This window comes from Diadema antillarum, unplaced genomic scaffold (assembly GCF_040938485.1).
Source record: "Diadema antillarum isolate AM-2024a unplaced genomic scaffold, OU_Dant_1.0 seq00001549_RagTag, whole genome shotgun sequence".
NCBI classification, from domain to species: Eukaryota; Metazoa; Echinodermata; class Echinoidea; order Diadematoida; family Diadematidae; genus Diadema; species Diadema antillarum.
Window position 1 is genome coordinate 773,962 of NW_027272278.1, and position 26,312 is coordinate 800,273.

General features: G+C 38.7%; 1 protein-coding gene across 1 annotated transcript in view; it reads left to right on the plus strand.

The window, feature by feature from the left end:
* The window catches only part of LOC139710627 (UDP-N-acetylhexosamine pyrophosphorylase-like), a 37,904-nt gene that overhangs the window by 6,719 nt on the left and 4,873 nt on the right, over positions 1–26,312 (plus strand). The window contains exons 2-9 of the mRNA XM_071622551.1: positions 2,258–2,561; positions 3,075–3,279; positions 9,279–9,454; positions 10,591–10,763; positions 12,272–12,465; positions 13,150–13,290; positions 14,242–14,427; positions 18,050–18,088. Coding sequence (XP_071478652.1) covers positions 2,285–2,561; positions 3,075–3,279; positions 9,279–9,454; positions 10,591–10,763; positions 12,272–12,465; positions 13,150–13,290; positions 14,242–14,427; positions 18,050–18,088 — 1,391 coding nt within the window. The 5' untranslated portion in view covers positions 2,258–2,284. The remainder of the gene's footprint in view (positions 1–2,257; positions 2,562–3,074; positions 3,280–9,278; positions 9,455–10,590; positions 10,764–12,271; positions 12,466–13,149; positions 13,291–14,241; positions 14,428–18,049; positions 18,089–26,312) is intronic.

Sequence of the window (26,312 nt, forward strand, 5' to 3'; positions counted from 1 at the left end):
CTGATGAAGGGCAGTTTGCCATTTAGTTTCAATAAAAAATGACTTGACACAAGAAATATTAATTTTGATAAATAAGCAATACCTGCTGCGTGGAACCCCTGTGATCGAGTAGATATATGATGTCTGTCTAGCAGTCAGGTCATTGATTCGAGTCACACCTCAGTATGTATAACCATGAATTTTGTCGTGGCTACTATTGAAACTGAATAAGAACAATTTGTGTATCACTTGCAATAAAAAAGAATTATTTTACTTTATATATTTTTTTTGTATATATCACAACCATTTCAAATTGGATCTCCGTCACATAAACTTTGAATTCCTCTAGTCTTAGGATTGTATGCTCTTTAGTAATTCATATAATTGGTTTCCAATCATCTCATTAAATGTTGAAAACTGAATCCCCATTTCTACAAAAACTATACCATCCCTTTAATGCTGATTTTTCATTTTGTATTTTGCCATTTTCCCCTCCCCCTTTCTGAAAATTGTTCAGTCAAGTACATGCATTGTTTCAAGTGTCTAAAACTCAAAAAGTAGCTACAATGCTGGGATGCTTTCTTCAGGATGATTTACCATTTGTGTACTGAGAGACCTTCCAAGCTAGCTACATGCATTTACATGCAATATGTATGAGGATGTCCCATACGTAACGCATTTGTCCCATACGTAACATTATTTCAATGCCTAATAGAATATATTTCTTTTACTGTTTTTTCTTTTTTCTATGGTATTTAATTTCTCTAAACAATAAATTAGAACTTTCCAAAAGGGCATTAAAATATCCTTAGCAATTTCAGAAAAAACCTAAAAAAATGACCTCAATTTGTTACGTATGGGACATCTCATGATAGGACACGAGCTAATTTGCATAATCATTTGCATAATCCCTAAATTTTTATACCAAGTTAAACTATTTGATGAACTTCTTATGTCCACATATTAATTACATATCATTTGCTTTCCTTTGAATTAATATGAATTTTTATAAATGTCCCATATGTAACGCTGTGTTTCACATTTATGCAAATGAAGCCCTTGAAATTTGAATAAACTTACATAATATCATTTTTTCCTCCATGGAAATCAAAACTTCAACTCATAAGCTTCAAAATGATACCAAACATGTCAATATTGAGCAAAGATGAAATTTTGCCTTCTGAGGGGACCTTATCTTGGACTTGCCCAAGTGCATCAGATACCATATTTGGCTGGAGGTCAATGATACATAACCTTACATTGTACTTTACAATCCATAATACCCCATACAAGATCTAAATCATTTCAGATAAAGAAATTCCACCCTAAATTGGTCCACATCCACCCAGAGCACATAACCAACAGTACCATTTTTTTTTTTTTTTTTTTTACTACATTTGTAGACCTTACTCAATTCAACTGCACTGTACAAGTGTATGTGAGATCAATTTCCGGTGCTTAACCATACACAAAGTTAATTTGCGCAACGAACATCTGGAGGAGTTCACAAATTGACATTTTGGCACAGATGGTGTTCTCGTCTGGCACAAATTTGGTGCATGGCATGATCACTAAACTGTATTCAAGAAGGGGAAGTTTTCGAAAACATGATCTACAGGTGATAGGGCTTATTGTTTATTATCACGAACTTAACTTCCTGACGATAACATTGTCTTGGTATTAACATGCTTTTCCTGTATACAACAGGTACCGGTACATGTACATTGTAACATTGTGTCTCATGTTGTTTTACAATGTAGGTCATTTGCTGTCAAATATAAAGGGAAAACAAAATAATATACAAAAATGTTTGAATTCTGTTTTTGTCATACTGCCACATGTTCTCAAACATCCTCATCATGATTCAGTTGTAAGCTGGCTGTACGCTTTAAAGTACAAACGTACATCAACTACTGTAGTTGACCCTGTTATTAATGCAGTCATACATTTTTTTATATTCTCCTGAGTAGATCATGCTTTGTGCATGTTTAAAAATATTTGTGAAAATTAATGATTTTTTTTTCCTTTTAAAACAAAAGAAGGCTTTGGAATCTGCTCAGCACGGTCTATAGCACTGTACATCACACAAAGTAGCCAATTTGCCTTGCACTCTAAACATCATCAGATAACTTTTCATGTGTTTGTCTGATTGTTCCCCAAAGAATTTCACTGGAATACTTATACAAAGCAACATACACGTAATGTCAGGGAGGACTTTCCATTTTGACCATTCTATATGTATGGTTGTTATGGCAACATTCTTTATGCATTCAAACAGAAACCTACTGGTATAGCATTGTGCGAGATGGATGTCACCTCCCTTCGCCAGAAACTGGCCAGTCTGGGCCAGGACCACATCCTGCAGTTCTGGGACGACCCCGAGCTCGACGACGAACAGCGCCGGGCCCTGTACGACGACATCCAGGCCACTTACGTGGCGGAGGTGCTGCAGTTTTTCTCGACGTCGACGTCGAACATGGACAACAAGGAGAAGGTGGACGACCGGATGGAGCCGATCCCGTCCGAGCTCTTTGGGTCAGTCACCCGCTCTGGGAAATATCTGGACCAGTGGTACAAGGAAGGCAAGTTGAGCTTTCTAAACAATTTTGATTTAAAATTGCATTTTTATTTCATTCTAATACAAGATATGTACCCACTGTTGTTAAAGATCATAGCTGTCACCTGTTGAAGAGATTGACGGTGTATGGACAAATTTTTCCTTGTTATGATAATGGCTTTAAATATAAATAAAATGGTAGATTGTCAAAATATTTCAGGAAGTGGAACCAGATGCTCAGTACAACAGAGCTGGAGATGGTGTGTGTGGAACGATTGTGTGTAAACGTGTGTGTGTGTGAGTGTGTGTGTGTGAGTGTGTGTGCATGAGTGTTTGTTTGTATTTCAAAAGTATAATTATGTGTGATTTGTTAGTACGTACAACTGTAGTACACACATTAAAATGCATTTAGAGCAGTTTGTTGTTACTGTTTAATTGTTATTTAGTGTATAATGTTCTGCGTAATTCGATGCTCTCTGTACTATGCTAGTTTTATCAACTACCAAATTTCTGTGATGCCACCGATTCCCTCACACAGGGCTAAAGCAAATCTCCAAGGGGAAGGTAGGGGTGCTCCTGCTAGCTGGTGGCCAGGGCACCCGGCTGGGGGTCAAGTACCCCAAGGGTATGTACAACGTGGGGCTCCCATCGAGCAAGACACTGTACCAGCTGCAGGCGGAGCGCATCCTCAAGCTGCAGGAGCTGGCCCTTGAGCTGACCGGAGAGAAAGGAACCATTCCATGGTGATTCCCCCCCCCCCATACTTACAATATGTTGTACGTAGCATGTATTTAACTCTTTATGTGCCACGTTCGCACGTCCGGCTCAGTCGACGGCGTGCCAACTTCACATATATTCTGCTCAACAAACAGAGCCGCCAAAACCGATCGATAAATCGCTAATCACTGCTAATCCCGTGGCACGATGAAAGCGTTTTCCGTGCTTTTGTTCCTCTCATAAACGGCTTGCATTCTATGTGGTGATTGACTATCAAGTGGTGTTCCCAACTAGATTTGCTCGTTATATTCTAAGTTTCTGTCACGGTTTAATGTGCAAAAGTCATGCCTTTACAGTAATGTAGCAACTGGTCATTCGAAAGAGAAATTGAAAATAGATTCGTCATACAATTTATATCGAAACAAAGTTTGCATTCCTCTTGAACTTTGCCTACTATTATGCAGGGTTCGAAATTGGCGATGGTCCGCTGGCCATTGGCCACCCAAAATCATGTCGGACTAGCTAAAAATCATAAAATTCTGAAGTAACTAGTCCGTCTGGCTAGCCAAAATATTGCTTCAGTGTCAAATTTGATTCTAAGTAGTCCGCCTGGCTAGTTAAAAAAAAAAGTTAAGTGCGACCCCTGTTATGCCCATCCTAACAGAAATATGTAGAGGTTATACAAATTAGAAAAACAATTCTTTCTCAAAGCATGACTACCTTCGTGTCTCGGAATAACGTGCCACACAGGGGGTTTCCACCATGGCACATAAAGAGTTAAATGCTTTACGTTTACTACACGCTTACCTCGCTCTAACAGCAACCTCTCTCCCGTCATCACGCCACCTCACCTGATTCAGGGCATCCTCCTTCCTCCAACAAACCTTCCAGCTCCCAAACTCCTTCTCCACACTTTTCTCTTCCTTGTCTGAGATCATCCTCACTTTTGTGGCCCATTCACTTTATTTTTAAAGCTTGATAGCACCCAAAACATAAAGAAAATATGTGTACTTTGATGAAAGAAAGAAAAAAAAAGAAAAGAAAGAAGAGATACATTGTACCATTGCAATTTTTTGAGAAGTTCCTAGTCCATATTTTATTAAAAATCTGTCATTTCTTGAATTTTCTTGTGTTTAAATCATTGTTTCTGTGTGTGTGTTCTCTTTACAACCAAAATAGATATAAATGAATGAATAACTAACTATTCCCTAACTAACTAAACTATAAACTAACTAACTAAATGAATACATAAATAAATAGATAGAAAGGAAAGTACCAGGGAATGACTTTGCTGTTATTGCATCTTCAGTTTGCTATAGAGGCATTTTTCATACCACTGCTACACAGAATATCATTTGTGTAGCAGCTTTCTTCCATAGAAGTGTACAGGATATCATTTGAACATTGTTATCAGCTGAAATTGCTAATCGATTCAAACTTGAGTTGGGAAATCATTCCCTGGAGTTTGGGCATGATAATTAAATTCCTATTGGTAGCATATACAATAAGAAATATTAAAGATGCACTAATGCTTGCATTGTATTTTTAATAGAGATTATGCATTTTTAACATGCACATGTGAAGATTTTATGTAAAAAGTACAGTGTACTCTGTATGCAGGGTAGGTTCCAAATTACAACACTTATCAAAAACAAGAATGCAGTCATAATACCTGTGAGATACCAGGCCACTCAATGTACTTTGCCATTCCCTGGCTGCATCACCAATTTAATGATAATAAGCCTTGTACAAAGCCTACAAATGTACTATGGGGATTTGTACACCAGGGCTGCCAACACTGGAAACTAGTTATTAAAAGAGTGAGACTCCCATAGGCCAGTGCTATAATTTAGGAGTCAAAATGAGTGAGATCAATAGAAATGCATGCAAATGAAATAAAGTTTTAGAGTGAGAAAGGACCAAAATGCGTGAGTCTTCACGCTCAATGCGTGAGAGTTGGCAGCCCTGTTGTACAGCTGTACACATCTATTGTATAGTAGGAAACAAGTTAAAGTCTGCCTATAAGTCCCTGAAAGACTCAAATGCAATGGCAGGAAGCTGAGATAAATGACCTTGTGTTTGGTTCAGTGAAAATGTATAGTGTAGAACAATGGGAGACTGGCATACACTGTACTTGCCTTTGTGCCACAGGTCACATGTTAACTGATTCTAGAAGGCGCTATTGAAAGATGTGAAAACTAATACTGTAAAACGATGAACTTTCGCGTGCATTTTAATTTCGCGAATTTCGCGAGCGCCAAGATTCGCGAAATTAAAATGCACGCGAAAGTTCTTGTCTACGCTATATGCATTGAATGCCAGTGGCAGTTCGCGAAAATTTCATGCCGCAAAAAAGACCGTCGGCTCCAGTTCGCGAAAAATTCTTGCCGCGAATATATCATGTTTTACAGTATATGACATTTCATGAGGCAAAATAATACTCATGAATACCATACATGAAACCTACCTTCATACATTGTATTTAGGAAGAGTCTGGAGCGTTGTATACACTGACTCATGCAAGAGTTCATGTTAGGTACCTGTATGTTCCAGCATTTCTCAACTGACTGAACTTTCAGCTTGTTATAACCATGGACCCTACCAGTAGGATCCATACATTTGTATTAAATTAATGTTCAGCCCCTGGTTCCTTGAAAGATGCCATACGTACCCTTATTGCATAATAAAAATTAGATGGCTATTTTCAACTTCAGATTGTATCAGCAGCGCATGGTATACTGCAAAATGAATTACGTACAATGATGTACGTACCTGTTACAAGCTGGCAGAGAGTCATGTGTTAACCTGTTGAGGACGAGTCATACTCAGGCAGGCGTCTATGGGAAATGCGTGTTGTAGCCAAATCAAACAGTCCTCAACGGGTTAATAAGCAACAACATGAAGTCAGTTTTGATATCAATGCTTCTAGATAACTGATTTGGTTTACCAATGAGTTAATTGAAATATTGGTTATTAGTAAAGGGGATGGCTAGTAACTGATCAGTGGGAATCAGTGGGAATGCTGGAGGATGATTGTTCCAATCCTTGTGGGATTCATTTATCTACTGTTGTGTGAAAATTATTTGCTTCAGAATGGTCTCATATATTCAAGTAATGTGTAATAGAATGTTTCCAGGTTAGCGTGCCTGGTCAGTGACGGGGCATTAATCTGCACATTACTTGAATATCAGACCGTTCTGAAGCAAATAATTTTCACACAACAGTAGATATATAATGTACTCCAAGGATTGGAACAATCATCCCTCAGCATTCCCACTGATTCCCACTGATCGGTTACTAGCCATCCCCTTTAATATTAGTTATAAGTTTACACAGTGTATAATGTATTTCTGGAGATTCAGTGCAATTCAGTTTTATGGAATAGGAGAACATCGACATTGATAACAAATTTTACAGCTAACAATTGTAAGTGTTTCTACCCTTTCTGTTTTTAAACTTTGTGCAAAACAGGCCAACATTGTTTATGTTTCTTGGTTGGGATCTCAGATCTTGCGGTTGTTTTGTTTTGTTTTATAATGTTTCTTGTCATTGGCAATAATTGCATCACATTTTGCTGTAGAAAATCCACTATTGCTCAACAGTCCCACCGCCCTCTTTTGTGTTAAATATAATATTGTGTTTTGCTTCATATCCGTCAAACATATACCACGTTGTACTATTATAAAGCAATGCTTTTGAACATTTTCTTTTTTCATGTACACGTGTGAAAGTCATTTTTAATATTTTTCTTTTCATGCCTTCAACTGCTGTATGATTTATTTTAAACCGGTTCAATTGTCTTTTTTTTTTAATGCACAGAACAAAGTAATGGCTGCAGAGTGAAGAAAATATGAAATTACAGTAGTTTGAATAAATTATGTTGATAGATTGCCCAGGTCTTACGAGAAATTTTCAGCCATGTAGTGATTGTAAAATTCACTTACAAGTCAAAATGCTGAGTTACAGTTGTACTTCTAGAGGTGTTGGAATGAGACTTTCATGGTTATGTACCTAAACTCTGTGTATGTTTTCACTTTATTCCAAAGAATATGCTTTAAAAAGGGATCATACTTCAGGTTTCTAACATTTTTCAATGAAATGCAGTAATGAGAAACCTCTCATGAGTATATAAAAAAAACAAAAACAAAACATGTACCGTAGTTCAAAGGGGAATTCAATGTTCATTTGATGAAAATTTGTTTTGAAATGGCTGAGATATCCAAAACAAAGCAATACGGTACTATAAAAGGTGGGACGCACCTTTTCAAACATAAGGATTGTTTTGTTTTACTTTGTTTTTTGATTTAGTATCTCAGTCATTTTAGAACTGATTTCAGAGAATAAAATTTGAATTTGAATGGTACTCCATGCTCTCCAACATTTCATAATAAGTGTATTGTGGTTTCTTGGTATCTCGCAAAAAGTTAAGAGCCCAATCCTCATTTCCACCCATGTACAATCCCATAAACCTGTTTTGCAATGAAGTTGTTCATATACAATGTACACCACACGGGTAGTTATATTTTAACAGCATGGTAATGCAGATTATGATAACCAGGATATGGGCATGGGAGAAAAAGCTTTAAATCTTGTTTGTACTGGACACTACAACGTCTTCTTCTCTTTGTGATAGTGGTATTGCCCCATTGCGAAGCATTGTTTTGAATATGGGCTAGTCTCTTGTACGTCACAGTGCTGGGTGTGGTTCTAATACCATACATGGCAGAGGAATAACAATGAGCAGTATTATAGAAATGCACAGTTGGCTCTTCACTGAATTGACTCGTGCGTGTCTAACCTGAGTACACACCCAGGCAATACACTGCAAACACAGACTTTTATATAATTTGTGCGTGCACCGGCCAGAAATGCAAACATTGTTGTGCTGCAGAGATTTTCTATGATATGACAGTTGTCCAACAATAGATCTCAAAATCCCATGCAGCCCTGTTGTGCACAATTCACGGTTGAATAGTTCCGTTGTTACTGTTAAAAGATTGCTCTTCCCCCACCCTCCCATATTGAAACAAGAACAAATACACTGTACACATAAACACATACCATACAATAATGTAGTATCTTATATCAAAAGCATCCAATGAAAATGTTTTCATTGAGCAGACAAAGAGCTGCAATTTTCAATTTTAAGCTTACTGTGTTTTATAGGAAGATTTAAACAGACACTTGTGTAAGGTCGTGCTTTTTAGGCTGTTGGTTTTTTCGTTTTTTTCCCTCTATTGAGATAGTCTCCTCTTTTCACCCAGTGATAACCATATGTGTTTTGCAGTTTCTCACAGTGGAAATCTGTGCACCAGATGTTTTTAATACAAATATATTACACTCCATCGCTACTTTGTTCCTTTAAAAAAAGTGGTGAGGTGTGAGTATGTATAGATATGCACTATAATCAACTTCATCGGCTGTGATTTCTTGCTTAACAGTTCATTGTTGTCATCATCACTGTTATTAAATATTTTTTGTTATGATCATTTAAATCATCAGTAGTGGTACAAATACTATCATCATTGCATGTCATCATCTGTTACCAGGGTGGTCCACAACTTAGAATTTGAGCATGTTGCAAGCTCAGAATCTGAGAATATTGCAAAGCGGAGCGCACATCACGAGCACATTGTAGTACGCAATATTTAGCAGCATATCTCTCTTGGTGCTGCTTTCATTTCAATGTTCTCTCTCATGTTTTGCACACAAATATCTAAGTACCAGGTAGTTTGATGTTTCTATTGTCTTGCCCATGTTTTTCACATGTTTGAACACATATTCTCTTGAGCTTGTTGCGAATTCTTTAGGATGTTGCATAGCATGCTGCTGGCTTTTTGAGGATGTTGCACAAGAATTTGAGCATGTTGCAGCGACATGCTGAAACCCCTCGTGGACCACCCTGTATTACTATCATTGTCATTGTTACTATAGATAATTGCATTCCTGTATTATTTCACCATCATCATCCATTTCAAGTATTTACTATTATGTCATCACCATCTTGTTATTTTATTCTGTAAAGGTACATAATGACCAGTGAGCACACGAAGGAGCCCACCAGAGACTTCTTTAAGAGTCACAACCACTTTGGTATCGATGAGGCTGACCTAGTCCTCTTTGAACAGGAGATGCTTCCCTGTGTCTCCTTCGAAGGCAAGATCATCCTCGATCAGAAGTGGAAGATAGCCCGGGCACCGGGTAGGTTGGAACCACCTGTTTGAATCTAACATAGTGGGATTATCAAAGGACAAGTCCGCCTTCGTACATGCTATAGGATTGAGAGTGTGCAGCAATATCACATCAGTGAAAGTTTGAGGAAAATTGGACAACCTATTTAAAAGCTATTAAAAGAATTTTTGAAGTTTCATTGCTGCCATTACTGGACGAGAAGACGACTCCAGCTTGTGATGTCACATGGATAGAACATGATATATAGGAAAGCATAAAAGCAAATTCAATATATTCTCACTTTTCTTGCATAATAATAGAGTGCTTGACTTGCCTCATTCAGAAGGCAGGGGAAATAATATTTCCCTAACATGAACTGTACATGCATGTCAGTCATGAGTTGAGGGATTTTTTTTTTCCAAAAAATTAAAGTTTGTGGAATTCTCCCAATTTCCTTTAATACAAATGTCACATCATAAACTGTAGTAGTCTCATCATCCAGCAGTAACTGTACCCTGTGCAAAAACTTTATAAACGGCATATCTTTTGAACAAATTGTCTGATTTTCTCAAAACTATCACTGGTGTGTTCTGCTGATAATAGAGAGAAAGAGAAAATATTTTTGATAGAAAAATAAATAAGTAGATAGATAGGGAGATAAATAGATCATAGGAAGATAGGGTATTAGAAAAATAGATAGAATAGATACAGTGTAGATAAATAGATTGATTATTAGGTAGATAGGTGCTTACATAGATAGACAGATATAAATGTTTGCAAAATAACTCCAAAAGTTGTGAACAGATTAGAATGAAACTTGCAGGAAAAGTGGATGATTACTCTAGAAACAGATGGTTCAACTTTTGTAGTGACCCAGGAATTTTTAAGGATATTTGAAGGATTTTTGCTCTTTTTACGTATGTACGTACTTGTAAGGTCACTGAACTTGGGACTTCTAGCTGTGCATACTGGAGGTTTACAAATGCACACTAAGTGCATATTCTACTCAGGCAAGGTGTTGCGCAGTTTGAAGTGGCTGATATATTAATACAGCAGGCTTCTATATTGGGAAATTTCATGTGTGTACGGATGGTTCTAGTTGTTGGCTTGGCGGAGGCCTGCACTCTCAGAGTGCTTTAATAATTTCTTTCTCTTTGTGTGGCTAGACGGAAACGGAGGCCTCTACCGGGCGCTGGGTAACTGCAAGATTCTGGAGGACATGGACAGGCGGGGCGTGCAGTACGTCCACGTCTACTGCGTGGACAACATCCTGGTCAAGATGGCTGACCCTGCCTTCGTCGGATTCTGCATCGCGAAGGGCGCCAACTGTGGAGCCAAGGTGGGTGCTCCAGTAGGGCGGAGCCGCTTGTGACCCAAGATCGTACAACAAAATAGAAAATACAAACAAAAACAAAACAAAACAAAGTAAAACAATACAAAGCAAAGTTACCATGCACATGAAAGTGAGGGTTCAAATGTTAACCCGTTGAGGACGGTTTGATTTTGCTTCAACACGAAATTCCCATAGATGCTTGCCCAAGTATACTCTGGACTCGTCCTCAACGGCTTAATCTGATTTCAGATTTTTTTACTCTGCCCAAACCATTCGGACCATTGTCAATTCAAATGGATTGATATGTTCACAGTTTGAATGCACTTCAGACTAAGTTTTTTTCATATTTTAAAGTTTCAGAATTTTTTCTGAAAATGCCATGTACTCTAACACCCCTGCATGCAGGAGATTTATCTTGTCTGGATCAAATTCTGATAAGAAGAGATTGCCTACTTTGAAATGAAATATAATTCATTAGAATTGGCTAAAACTTTTGATGGATTCCATGTGCCATCCCCTGTGTAGACAAAAACTATTACAGAACTGTTTGGTTTTACAGTGCTGTATGTGCAGGGAATAATTTTCCTGGTATCGCATCGCAATTTGCTATGCATTTTTACACCACTGCTACACAAACTAACTTTTGTATAGCAGTTTTCTTCCATAGAAGTGTACAGGATACCATGTGAAATATTGTTCATCAGCTGAAATTGCTAATCAAATTTGAGTTCGAAAATTATTCCCTGATGTGTGATGCACTTTGGTATGTAAACTATGGTTTGAATATGGAAACTACTACTACTCAAAGAGATAGAGATAGAAGTGGGGTAATGATGCTGATCACAATCCTTTCTGGTTGTAGTATGTTGCATTTGAATTCCTGAGGTATGTCAATGCAAATTACATTGTTGTCCTTGTTGGAGATAAAGCTCAGATGATTACCGTAAATGTTGCAGTGGTGCTATTCTTTGCCTACCCAAAATACACGCACACACACACACACAAACATACATATCGTAGGTGAGCAGACATCAAAATGTGCTTGATTTATGTACAGTCATTTTAAAGGGGAAGGCTAGTAACTGATCAGTGGGAATCAGTGGAAATGCTGGGAGATGATTGTTCCAATCCTTATGGGATTCATTCAAGAGTTCATTGTATATCTACAGTATTGTTGTGTGAAAATGACTTCCTTCAGAACGGTCTCATATTCAAGTAATGTGCAGATTAATGCTCCGTCACTGACCAGGGACGCTAACCTGGAAGCATTAAACTGCACATTACTTGAATATGAGACCATTCTGAAGCAAATCATTTTCACACAACAATAGATATACAATGATCTCTTGAATGAATCCCATAAGGATTGGAACAATCATCTCCCAGCATTTCCACTGATTCCCACTGATCAGTTACTAGCCTTCCCCTTTAAGTATTGAATTTGGTGTTAACATTGTACGACTCACTCCCCCTCCCCCTTCCACCACTCCCCCAAACTTGATCCATTCATGCAGGTGGTGGAGAAGGCCTACCCAACGGAGCCGGTCGGAGTGGTCTGCCGGCTGGACGGTCAGTACGAGGTGGTGGAGTACAGCGAGATCACGCTGTCCACGGCTGAGAAGAGGAATGAGGATGGCCGACTGATGTTCAGTGCCGGAAACATCTGCAATCATTTCTTCACGACAGATTTCCTGCGCAGCGTCGTCAAGTAAGAGCACAGCTTTCCCTACTAAAATTGTATCTCATGCTTTCTGACACACTAGTTTTCTGCTTTTAAGCGGACAGACTTGTCATTTTTAACTTTGTTGCTGTCTTGGCTTGTTTGATGATCAGAAACTGTCATAAAAAGCAGTTGTTGAGGTAATAGTTTGATGATATCTTTGAAGGCTTTTGCAGTGTCTTGAAAAAGTGTCATGTTCTGACCATCCTGAAACAGTCGTTTTGAGTATCTTTTTCAATTTTATAAGTTGTCTTGTTTGATGACATGAGTTTGCAGTGTACAGTTGTGTTTGCTAATACTGAGTAGGTACGGAGATATAGATAAAAAACAGAAAGATATATACTAGGTAAATACACATTTATGTGCACATGCTGCACAGGCAAAAGATATCAAATGTATAGATGGCTTAATGGGTCGATCAAATGATAGATATTTATGTTCACAGATAGATAGATATGCAGGAAGATGGATAGATCAGATCTATAGACCAATATGCAGACGGGGATAGATAATTAGATTGATAGATAAACATAGAGATAGACAGATAACTAGAGAGCTAGACAGAAGACCTGATAGTAAAAGAGAGCTTCCAGCAAATTTATCTCGCCATATGCGGTTGAACAAAATCTTTGATTCTAGTGACAGTTTTTCCTCTTTCATCCCTTTGTCCAGTGAGAACGAGTCGAGATTGCAGCACCACGTGGCCAAGAAGAAGATTCCATTCATCAACGGGGAGGGCAAGCGCGTGGTGCCGGAGAAACCCAACGGCATAAAGATGGAGAAGTTTGTCTTTGATGTCTTCAAGTTCTCAAAGTGAGTTCTTCCAAGTCACTCTGTTTAAAGGGATAGTACAGTATTGGTGGAGATGAGAATTAGGCTTTTAACTTTTTGCGAGATACCAAGAAAACACATATGAGATAGTACAGAACATACCATTTTAAGAGGAATTCAAAGTTTATTTGATGAAAATCGGGTTTGGAATGACTGAAACATCCAAAAACAAAGTATAAAAAGAAAGCAGTCGTAATAAAGTGTGGGTCCCACACTGTATCAGAGTCGGTCTGTTTGGGATATCTCGGCCATTTCAAAACCAATTTTTATCAAATAAACGTTGAAATTCCTCATGGAATCACATGATATTTCATATTTCATATTTAAAAGAGGTTTCACATTATCGCACCAAAAAATGTTAGAAACTTGAAATTAGGTCTCAACCAAAACTATACAATCCCTTTAACCCTCTCTTTGCCAGGGATCAAGAATCTCCAGTTTTGCTAGTGGGTACAGGCAGGAAAATCTTCCATTTATATAAGAGACACTTAGGGTTAGAATTTCTGTCACTTTTGGTAGGCAGCATTGGTGGCAAAATACCATTTCTTTTCTATCTGATTTATGGTGGATGCTTGAACGTAATCATTATGGACAGGCAGTGGTAGATAGAAGGTGAGTACAGTAATTAGATAAGGCAAGGTTGGCTATCTTTGACTCTATCATCGTGGAAATGTTTCTTGTTCTGGGGATAATTTCTCAACTCAAATTTGATTAGCAATTACAGCTAATGAATGATATTTCAAATGGTATTCTGTACGCTTCAATGGAATTCACCTGCTATACAAAATATGTGTAGTTTGGGTAGCAGTAGTATGAAATATGCATGGTACAATGCAATGTAATACTAGGAAAATTATTCCCTGTGGTCCGCAGAAATATTTGATGCATGATATCGATCTAGCTAGTAATTGTTTGTTTGTTTTTTATGTGTAGTAATTTTGCCGTCTTTGAGGTGCTCCGCGAGGACGAGTTCTCGCCCCTCAAGAACAGCACAAAGTCAGAGAAGGATAACCCCACCACCGCCAGACACGCCCTGCTGTCCCTCCACCACCGGTGGGTCCTCAACGCGGGCGGAGACTTCGTGGATGCTGATGGCACACCCATCCCGGCCATCCCCAGGTGAGCATACTGCTGGTCGTGGGGCGTGAATGATTCAAAGTGAAAACATAGTTCTGTTTACTCAAAAATTTACACAAATATGCATATTAAGAAATGAGTGAAATAGCTTTTTACCATGATGTCAGTAGGGTAATGATAAATATGCAAAATATCCCCCCCCCCCCAAAAAAAAAAAATAGATTCACTAGAAATACGACAATCTGAGAGAATACCTGATCAGGGTCGCTGCGTAATTTTTTAGAGTCGATTATCGATTATCAATAAATTTGGCAACAGCTGCACTCACTGGTCTACCCGCTCGAGTGAATCGCATTCAATTGATCTATTTGGAAAATACTATAGCTAGGCCAAGGTTGATCATCAGGAAACATTATACCCACAATACTGAATGGGGAGAGGGCCCTTCTGGAATAAAAGTCGTGTGCTACGATTGAAATTATTCTATACTTTTGATCTCAGAATACGAAACCGTGTAATAGTACTTGACAACAGCCCATCATCCTAGCAAATCGCATCAGCCAGATCAAAGATTCTTGGTAGACCGTTTCGATGTATCCCAAGCAAATTCCAAATCGTGGAAGATGGATTTTCAGCTCTTCTGAGAACTATGTTTTCACTTTAAATCTTCTTACTAGGCCATAGCGTTCTTTCTCTCGTATTTTCTTCTTCATCATTATTGCCTTGGTCTTGCTCTGCTAAATCTTACTTCTCTCATCATCTTTTTCTTTATTTTTCTTCTTCTTCTAATGGGATGCAAGTTGATAAGATTTTGTCCAACTTGACGAAGACTATAAAGAATGAGAGTCTAATTATTTTTGTGTGGTGTGCTAGTCATGTTCATGCATTTTCAAACTGATGTAGATTCAAGGTCATGGTTCATAAAGTGTTGGGCAGGCTGTGTTGGACTCTACAGTAGAGCAGGGGAACGTTTCATGAAACTTTTTGTCAGTGGTTTACACTGACAACTGTTAAAAGCTACTGAAATCCTTGAGTCTGATTGGCTGATGGCAAATTTGTCGGTGAAAACCTCCGACGAACTCGTTGATGAAACGCCCCCCTGGTGCAGAAACTTTGCAAGGGATGAATGAAATCAACTGGATATGGTGGTGGGGTGGGGGGGGGGGAGATGTTTCATATAGCTGTTCTTAATGTTACGAACAACTTATGCGTGACTGGTGATCAGTTGTGATGTGCTATACTTACCAGAATTTTGATAATTCAGCACAAGAACTGATCACCAGTCGCTCATAAGTTGTTCGTAAGTATAAAGAACAGCTTTATGAAACACCCGCCTGGTCTCTTAGCAGTAGGTTTGCTTTCCTTCTCAGATTTTCATCTATCAGCTGTGAGAATGTTTTTTTTTTCTTTCTGTCTTTCTAACCATGTTACACTGTATGAGGGAGGGATTCTCAATGGCTGTGTATGGTTTGAAGCCACCATGCCAAAAATATTGCCTTGATTTTCCACCCCATGAAATCATTTTTAAAAATGTATCAGTATATTAAAGCATATTTTCATATTTTGAAGTAAGGGTCAGACAAAAACAAAACAAATCAGTTGCATGTATTCAAATGTAATGATATTAAAGAGCAGACAGCTTCGCAAAAGCAAAGCAGTAAACCATTATTAATGTGCTCTCAGAGCTGGAAACAATTTCCAACCATTCACAGAAAATACCTGAAAAAAATCAAGAAATGCATCAGCAGCTCCATCCCCTGATTAATGAGTCTATTCTTTGCAAATATCTCAAATTGACAAAAATGGAGTTAACTCGTTTTGCAGCCAAACTCTTCATATTTGTGTTTGCATTTTTTTTTAAATTTCTTTAATGGGGTTTGCTCAGCTGGGTCATTGTGTACGTGGGTGTGTTTGCATTTAATGGGTGTAAGCTAACAACTTGCCAATTTTCCCTGCGAACTCTGGAGAGTGGTTGACAATCCAGCAGCAATTGATTATCACCAGCTTCTTGGCAACGCCCCCTCCTCCCCTCCCCTCCTCTCTCCTCACTTCCTCTCCCCTACCCTCTCCCATTGGTCAAATTAACCCATTGTTAATGCTTGGTGCAGCAGTATGGAGGAAGGATGCAGACACACTATAATATCTGCTCTCAACCACAAAATAAGTGCCTAACCACTCATTTGAATGTACATTTTTCATCGTACACAGCAGTAGTCTCTGGGTAGGTTCCATGACATTTGCTCCTGTGGCAATTACTCCCATGAAATATCAAATTGATGGAATGTGTAATTTTCAAGGAGCTAAGCATGAATTCTACCTTAAAGCAAAGCATAACCCTAATCCTAATCCTTATCCTCACATCAAACTAAACCTAAAACCCTACCACAACCCAAACCCATACCCAAGTCCTTGCAGATAATAAGAGCAGAGTAATTGAAGAGTGTGTTCGCAAAAACCGATAAGTCCATTTTTGAAGATTTTGAAGTAGGGTCTCTATCATAAGGTACAAAATAATACCTTTAAAATGATTATATTGGTCACTACATGTGAAGGTACATTTTTGAAGTTATGGTCAAAAGAAGCAATAAAATTCTTATTATTCTCTTTATTTTTCTTGACCTTTAATCGCAAATATCTCCATTTGGCAAATATGGACTTATCCGTTTTTGCAAACAAACTCTTCATGTTTCAGGAGCAAATGTTGTGTCATCCTTCATATGTCTGCTTATATATGCACCAGAGACATTTCTTCTCGATTTATTTTTGTTTTTCTATGTGTGTCCATTCTGTTGTCTTGTTTTGTCTCATTGTGTTTCTTTTAAGGTAAGAAAACCTATTCTTTTGTTTGTTACTTTTATAACATATTTCATACTAATTTGATTTTATATTTCGTCATAAGGCGATCTCCTGCAGGCCCAGCTTGACAATTTTTGCAAGACTGTCTGTCATAAATCCCTAAAATGTACAAATGTACAAGTGGTGTGTACATGATAAGTAATGACAGAATATTCTGTATACTGGTGCTCCATAATTTGAGGGAAATCCACTTATCTTGAGAGTTGCAATGAACATTTGGCATACTGTGAATCATGTAAAAAATGCCTACTTTTCATTGCAATATTGATAAACAAGTTTGCATATTGATGAATTCACACAGCTACAGTTGTAGACTGTCTTAGTCATAGAGGTACAATACAGCCAGTACAGTTATGTAAATCTCCAGTAGGCATAACAATGTGCGTTCTGTTTTGTTTTGTCTTGTTTTTTGTTTGTTTGTTTGTTTTTTCCACCGTGCTGGTTGCCATTGTTTTGGTATTTCTGAAGTGATAATCTTATCTGAATCTGAAGTGTCAAAGCATAAGATTGAATTGATAGTAATATTTCTATTTGTTGGTTTTATTTTGTGTTTTTATTTGGTAGAAGGCATGTTTGCGGAAAGAAAAAAAAAAGAAAGAAGAAAGGAAGTGATTTTTTTACATGTGGAGATCAGTACACTGGCTCTAATGATATGATAGATAATGAGCTACACTGGTGTAACTTTATCTACGTACGTGTGTATCTGTAGTGTGTTTAATTTGGTTTGGGGATGGCTTTGGATTCATGTTTGCCCTAAATGTGAAACACGAGTGTTTAGCAGCTATATTGCACCTGCTTTCTGTGACAGATATTCGCGCCAGATTTCCGACGACCCGCAGAGCAATAAGTAAGACTGCACCACTGCATCGTGATCTTTTAACCTCTTACTTTCCATCTTTGATTTTCAGCAAATCCTTTCTCCTGCTCAAAAGATACCCTTATTTATGCCTCTTCATGACGCTACATGTATGTGTATCTTCCACACTGTTAAGCAAAGTAAATGCTTCAACAATTGACTAGTAATTCTAGTCTAATAATTGAGGGGGTCAGTGCAATATAGTGCTAACCCACACTTTTGTCAAAATTGAGTTACATGCATTTTCATAATCCATATCCTTCACACTAACCTCCGTGAAAATATCATATTTGAATTCAACCAATAAGATGGTAAAAAATGCATGCATTCATGTTTTATTGATACATGTACAATGTATGGACTTTTCAAACATTCAACAGCGATTATCTCAAAATGACTATTGTGTGGGTTAGCACTATATTGCACCGACCCCCTCAATTGCACACGGTGCTTCCGTGCTATCTTGAGCCGTACTTCATTTGGTAGCAAGGGATATCGTATTGCATACTGTAAAACCAGAAACATTCGCAGCTTGAAACTTTCCCAAATCTCAAACAACAGCCTTTTTTGTGGCGTGAAACTTTAATGAGTTGCCCCCCCCCCCCCTCCCCGACATCTAGTGCATTGTGTAGGAGAAAAAAAAAAAGAAAAGAAAAACAAACAAGCAAACAATGAACAAAAATTTTTGGGTGCATTTTTATTTTGTTCACCATGGCTCCTCGTGAAATTTTTAAAAGTTTCAATTCAAGCAAGCAAGTATTTCTGGTTGCACGGTATTCGCTCTGTTGGGCTCTATAGTGTATGTAGGCCTATCTGTCAACATTACCAACTGTGTGTCAGCCGCGTTCCTGTCTCATTTCATCATCTTCAGGCTTATCTCATTTTTCTGGACATCCTTTCATCATTCACTGACTAAAGTAGACATGGATAGCTAAAAAATGTGAAAAAAATCCTTCTCTTTGCCCCTTCCCCTCATATCTCAACTTACACCCCATAGCCCCCCCCCCCCCCCAAAAAAAAAAAAAAAAAAAAAAAATGAACATGATATACTTTGAATATGCTTTCAGTCATTACTTTTAGAGGCAAACAGTACAAGTGGTTTCTCTCGATTGTAACACGGCAATAGCTTCTCATAGATATTGTAGATTAACCTTTTGTAAACTTGTATCAACCTCCTATAAACTTACCTTCTTTATAAACTTGAGTATAAAATACAGTACCACAAGGAGACCACATTTACCTTGTGTTTGGGAAGATGGCAAAGATTACGTAATCCCTACTACTCCTTAAAGTAATCCTTTACAGCGTCTTTTGGGACTGATTTCCTCATTAACAAGAAATGTCAGTCTCTAGAACTCCTCCTCCTCTCCCCCCCCCCCCCCATGATATCATGACAATGTATGTGACTTTCATTGTCTACTTTCGATATTGATACAACACCGTAGTGTTTTGCAGCTGATGCTGACAGACCATCTGTTAGAAATTTCAAAGGGAAATTAAGTCCATTTTATAATATGTGACCAGCTACAACAAAAGGATCCTACAGTCGCTGACGGGCGAGCCAAGCATGGCCCAGAAAAATGCTATTTTCAGGCCTTTCCTTTGATCATTTAGCTTCGAAATTTCGGCAGATGATAGAAGATAAATTAGACTACAAAATTATGTAAAAACAGAACCCGAACGTTTTGACAGATTTTGGTGATCTGACTTCAAACTCGATTTTCTCGGCTCACCCGTCAGCGACTTTAGGATCCTTTTGTTGTGGCGGGTCACATATGTTGATTCAAGCATCAATATTCATAGTATCAAAATATGTCACTCTACAACGTAGCCAAACATATTCTAAGGAGAAAATATGAATAAAGGGGATTTTAATTTGGGCCTGACCACTTCAGCATGATGAGCGGCCATGTTTAACCCATTGAGGATGAGTCCCAAGTATACTAGGGCAGCTGGCTATGGGAAATGCATGTTGTAGTAAAATCAGACCCCGTTTACAGTGAAAAAAGGCCGGGCTCCGCTGCGGCCGAGTCAGGCCTTTTCTCACTGTAAACGCGCACTGGACCAAATGCGTTACCAAATTGCGACCGGCGCGCTCCCAATGATACTGTAAAACGAGGAATGTTCGTGTGCATTTTAATTTCGCGAATTTCGCGAGCGCCAAGATTCGCGAAATCAAAATGCACGTGAAAGTTCTTGTCTACACTATATGCATTGAATGCCAGTGGCAGGTCGTGAAAATTTCATGCCGCAAAAAAGGAAAAATTCATGCCGCGAATATATCATGTTTTACAGTAGTCATTTGTTTACAAGCAGAGCCCCACTACAACGAAATATTGAAAGGTTTGAATTAAAAGCCCGGGCCGATCGAGCCCGGCACTGTAAACGGACAAAATTGTGCTCGGTCCAGGCTCAGCCCGGCCCTGCACTGTAAACGGGGTCCTAGTCTGTCCTCAACGGGTTAATGTTATACTGTTGTATGCCATAGCTATCAATTACCCTTTCATGACCAGTGTGCTTCATGACTGTCGCTCCCATTCACAGACACTGGTAGCAATAAAGTATTTCCATTTGGCGCAGAATTCTTCCTTAAGCGCAGTAATTCTCTCTTTCCATTTCCATCCAATGTATTTCAAAGCTCATTCTATAGATAGTGTGTGGTCTGTGTGTAGCTTGATCTTGTAAAAACACTCCACAGATTTTAGTGTACAGACTTTAATACATGCATAGTTAGGTAGAGAACTGGATAGAAATACACTCTCTCTTTATGTGCAATTATCATCTTTTAGATGCCCATTCTCAGAGACTGAAATTTCTGAACGGAGTGTTGCTTTAAAGAAGAGAAGCCACACCACAGAGCTAGTATGCCGTAACAATTTGATACATCCATTCATGACATTTCTAGAGCTTGCTTTCTGTGAATATACCAAACTGTATAATTTCGTGCAGTATTAAAGGGACAGCAAACATGGAGGGAAAACATTGGCGGGAATGATATTTTCCCTTGGTATAAACTGTGAATACTTTCACCACTTGTATGCATTCTGGAATAAACAGAAACCAAATTTACACAGTGAGGCTCTTCCATTTTCTTTCTTTCTTTTTTTTTTTCAATGATGCATAGTATACATGCATTGCTATAATTGGGAGAAAAAAGAAAGAAAGAAAAAACAAATGTAATGTATCTTTCCTGTATACAGTTTGTAAGTGTGAGACAGGCTAGATGATTGCACCTGAAAAAAAAGAGAAGAAAATAAAAACATTTCTTTTCATTAGATTTGTCGGTAAAGTTGCAACATTACAGCAAAGAGAAATGCAAGTTTATTTTTAATAGTTTAATTGAATTTAGTACAGATCCATTTTATTACAAGACAATTAAAAGTGAAACCGAGGTTTATAATAACTGCAAGAAGGAAAGGGAAGAAAGCAAAAAGAGAGTTATCGAAGGAGGAGAAGGAAATGAGAAAGAAAGAAAGAAAGGAAGAAAGAAAGGAACAATAAATGAGAGAGGAAAAGATAGAGAGAAAGAGAGAAAGGCAGAGAGAGAAAGAGAGGTACATGGGGAGAAAGATTGAGGGAGAGATGGAAAGTGCACACTAGCAAAGCAGCAGGTGTGTCTCCTGGCAACCTGGTAGTGAAGAAGGGTGGGGGGAGGTAATGCACAGAATCACTGGTACCACAGGACCAAGTCATTCTTGTAGATGCCCAATGCATGAACATGGACAACTAGAATTTGACTGTGATTCAGATGGAGTGCCTCATGATAGAAGGGCACTGTGGCATGTTTGTCTGTTTGTTTGTTTGTTTGTTTTGTGGGACATTTGTCTGTTTGCAAGTCTGGGCAGATTAGCCAATTTCTTTGCATGATATGGGAGGGAAATAACAGAATTCTCTAGATGCAGTAGGTACCCCAAGTGAGGACAAGGCACCCAAAGTTTTCCATGCATATTGTACCCAGGCCATCAATTATTATTGTCTGTACGAGGCTACAATTGTACCTTTCATGCTTCGCATGGGTCAACATCGTGCATGACATTGCATGAGCTGGCTGGAGCATGTCTTTTTATGCCTCCGCCACGAAGTGGTGCCGGAGGCATTATGTTTTTGGGTTGTCCGTCCGTCCGTACGTCCGTACGTCTGTACGTCTGTACGTCTGTACGTATGTCCGTACGTCTGTACGTCTGTACGTAATTCCGTCCGCTTTCGTTTACGCGATAACTTGAGTAATGTTTACTGGAATTTTACCAAACTTGGTCCAAGTATGAAGTATGATGGGGCAATTAGTTGATTAGATTTTGGGTGAAATCGGCTAAAGGTCAAAGGTCAAAGGTCAAAGGTCAAGGTCAAATCATGAAATTGTATCCGTTTACGCGATAACTCAAGACTGGATGGAGCAAATTTCACCAAACTTTGTTGGAGGATGATGTATGATGGGACAATTACTTGATTAGTTTTTCAGTGAAATCGGACAGAGGTCAAAGGTCAAAGATCAAGGTCAAATCCTAAAATTTATCTGTTTACGTGATAACCCAAAACTGGATGAAGCAGCTTTCACCAAACTTGGTCCAAGGATGATGTATAATGGGACAATTAGTTGAGTATATTTTAGTGACATTGGCAAGAGGTCAAAGGTCAAAAGGTCAAGGTCAAATTCTACGAATGTTGCAATTTCCCCCATATCTATGCAATGCCCAAAGGTATTTTCTTGAAACTTGGTGTGGACATGTACTACTGCATAAAGATTCTCCAGTGCTAGAGAGTTTCATGTCATAAGGTCAAAGGTTAGGTGAAAATGTTGCAATATCACTTTTCTCGCAAATGGTTCAATGTGTTTTCATGGAACTTAGTACATACGCATGTACTGTCTGGTAGGGATTCTCTAGGGAATGTAGGGGTCATGGGTCAATAGTCAGGGGTCAAAGGTCAAGGTCAACTCCTCAAAATCTTACTATTTCCCTCATATATCTGCAATGCTTGCATTATTAATTTCAAAACTTAGTACATGCATTACCTAATGGAGATTCTCCAGGAAATTTCCAGCCTGAAGGTCAAAGGTCAAAGGTTAAGGGTCAAAGGCCAGGTTTCAATGCCCCCCCCAAAAAAAAATATATATATATTTTGTACCGTTCTCACACTCTTTCTTCATACCTTTGAAATTACTCCATGCATAAACTTCCCCAAAATTCCCCAAATATGTATACCTGCACTCTTAGAAAATTATGGCAAACCCAGTTCAAGACATTTCTGACAAACCTGTCATTTCAATATTTTGCCAGTTATGTGAAAATGTCATGGATCACACATTGTGAAGACATTGTACTATACGCCTATTGGGAGAATCATGCATTATGGCGGAGGCATCAGTCGCCATAGCGACATTTCTAGTTCATTCTCTTTTCGTAGTCGCATTCTTTGATGCATGCAGTGAAGTCTAGCTGGCACGGGCTACTATAAATGACTTTGAAAAAAAAAATATATATATATGAAGCAGACCAACCAACAAAAATGCATCTTTCTTGTCATACTGGACATGCAGAAAAGCATGGAAGCATGCAATGGTGTAGCCTTAGAATTTTTATGTAGATTGCATGCCAGAACTTGGCACAAATGGAACAGGGAAATGTATTCAGTATACAGTGATTCACGTACAGGTCTTTAGATGATTGTCATTTCCTCTCTCTTTACAGTATTTCAATTTTTTTTTGTCCCCGCCGAACGAGTTCGAGCAGGGGACTATGAAACGGGCTCCGTACGTGTGTGTGTCTGTGTGTCCGTCCGTCTGTCTGTCTGTCCGTCCGTCCGTCTGTGCGTCCGTGTGTGATCAAAATGTTCAAAATGCTACTCCTTCGCCATTTCTAACCCGATTTTAATTCTGTTTGCTTTATATGATAGCACTACCTGGGAGCTTTGAAACTTGTACACAGAATTTCAGTTGTGACCTTTGACCTTGACCTTTGACCTATATTGTACATTTTGCTTCAAAATGCTACTCCTTCGCCATTTCTAACCCGATTTTGATTCCTTTTGCTTTATATGATGGCACTAGGTGAGGGCTTCAAAACTTGTACACAGAATTTTGACCTTTGACTTCTTTGACCTTTGACCTTGATCTTTTTACCTATATTGTACATTTTGCTACTAAATGCTACTTCCGGCGGGGACATATATTACGCACCGTGTAATTTCTACTTTTCCTTGTTTTTTCTGTGTCACTTCTTTGCAATACACAGTGAGAAACTGATTCTCCCACATACTCAATCATAACGTCACCCTGAGTTGATTGCAGAAAGCGAGTAGTTGTCAGCATTGATATTTAATGATACGTGCATATTTGAGATTTAATCTTTAACTCGTTGGAGACGAGTCCCGAGTATACTCGGGCAGGAGTCTATGGGAAATGGGTGTTGTAGCAAAATTAGCCGAGTCCTCAATGGGTTAGACTCTGCTATAGAGTGTGAAAAAGGATTTGATAGCCTTTTGTCAAGGCCCTCTCGCTGTATGGTGGAGAGAGCCCAGCCGAGTGGGGTTGCGCGAGGGCCTTTTGAGATCTGCTTTGCATAATTTTGTTAGCCCTTTGAATCAGGAACTTTTGCTCCTCGGGAGCAAAAGTCGACCAATCTGCATGTCTGTCTGCCCAAGCCTGATTTGCATACGGTGAAAGCATGCCATAGACCTCCATTGGTGGTCAGTGATGCGTGCGAACAGGCCAGACAACGCCAAGACGAAGGATGTGGCGAAATTCCATTTGTCGACGGGATCCTGTTAACTCTTTATGTGCCACGTTCGCACGTCCGACTCAGTCGACGGCATGCCAACTTCGCATATTCTGCTCAACAAACAAAGCCGCCAAAACCGATCGATAAATCGCTAATCCCGCGGTACAATCAAAGCGTTTCTCGCCCTTTTGTTCCTCTCATATACGGCTTGCATTCTAGGTGGTGAATGACTATCAAGTGGTGTTCCCAACTAGATTTTGCATGTACACTTTAAGTTTCTGTCACTATTTTATGTGCAAAAGTCATTTCTTTACAGTAATGTAGCAACTGGTAATTCAAAAGAAAAACTGAAAATAGAATTGTAATACATTGTATATGGAAGCAAAGTTTGGCATTCTTCTTTAACTTTGCTTTAATACTATTATGTCCGGCTTAACAGAAATTTGTAGAAGTTATACAGATTGGAAAAACAGAATTCTTTCTCTAAGCATGACTATCTTTGTGTCTCAGAATAACGTGGCACACAGGGGGTTTCCACCATGGCACATAAAGAGTTAATATGACTATTCAGTAGGGTTCATGTGTCGTGAATGATGTGTGAAGCATATCTTAAACGGCCCTCGCACTTTCGTGCTGGGCTGGGCTCGTTTCGCTTGCCCATTACAGCGAAGGGGCCTTGACAAAAGGCAATGGATGTGAGTGCGACACCTTGCCATCACATTTATTCGTACACTGTACATTGTCAAGAAACACATTGTTCTGCAATGTGTGCATAGTGCTACATTTCGCTTTTCTGCCCTGCCTTAAGAGAATGCCCAAGTTTGATTAATTGCAGACAGTAGAGTATCGAGAGTGCTCATCTCGTACGACAGGTCAAAATTTGGATTTTGGAACATTGCACTTTATTGGTTTGTTGTGCTGTTGGAGATTTTGTGTTGCTGATGATGAAAATAATGTTCTTTGTATTTTCATAATTAAAAAAAACAAACAGTCTGGTTAAATGGCAGGAAATAATGGTGTTTGCACTTACATATTGTAAATATTAACTGACATTTACTGAACACTGCATGGTGTTTAACTTGTGGCAATAAACAGTGCAAGTGTGTACTGTTTGTGGTAGCTCTATGCTTGTAAGCCATAGGACTTTTGATATCATAGGGAGATTTAGGAGTAGAGACAAATATTAGTGTGTTTTTGAACATATGGTGCCAGTAGATCAATTACAGGCACCATTCTCAAAATCAAACACTTAACATTTTTATGCCTCCGCCATGAAGCGGTGCCGGAGGCATTATGTTTTCGGGTTGTCCGTCCGTCCGTAATGAACTTTGTGGACAGGGTAACTATCAAAACCTTTTGAGGTATCCTAATGAAACTTGGCATGTATGTGTATTTAAGGGGATGAAGTTGTGCCTATCAACTTTTAGATGCACATGCTCAAGGTCAAAGGTCAAAAGGCCAAGGTCAAATACATAAAATTTCACTATTTCCACCATATC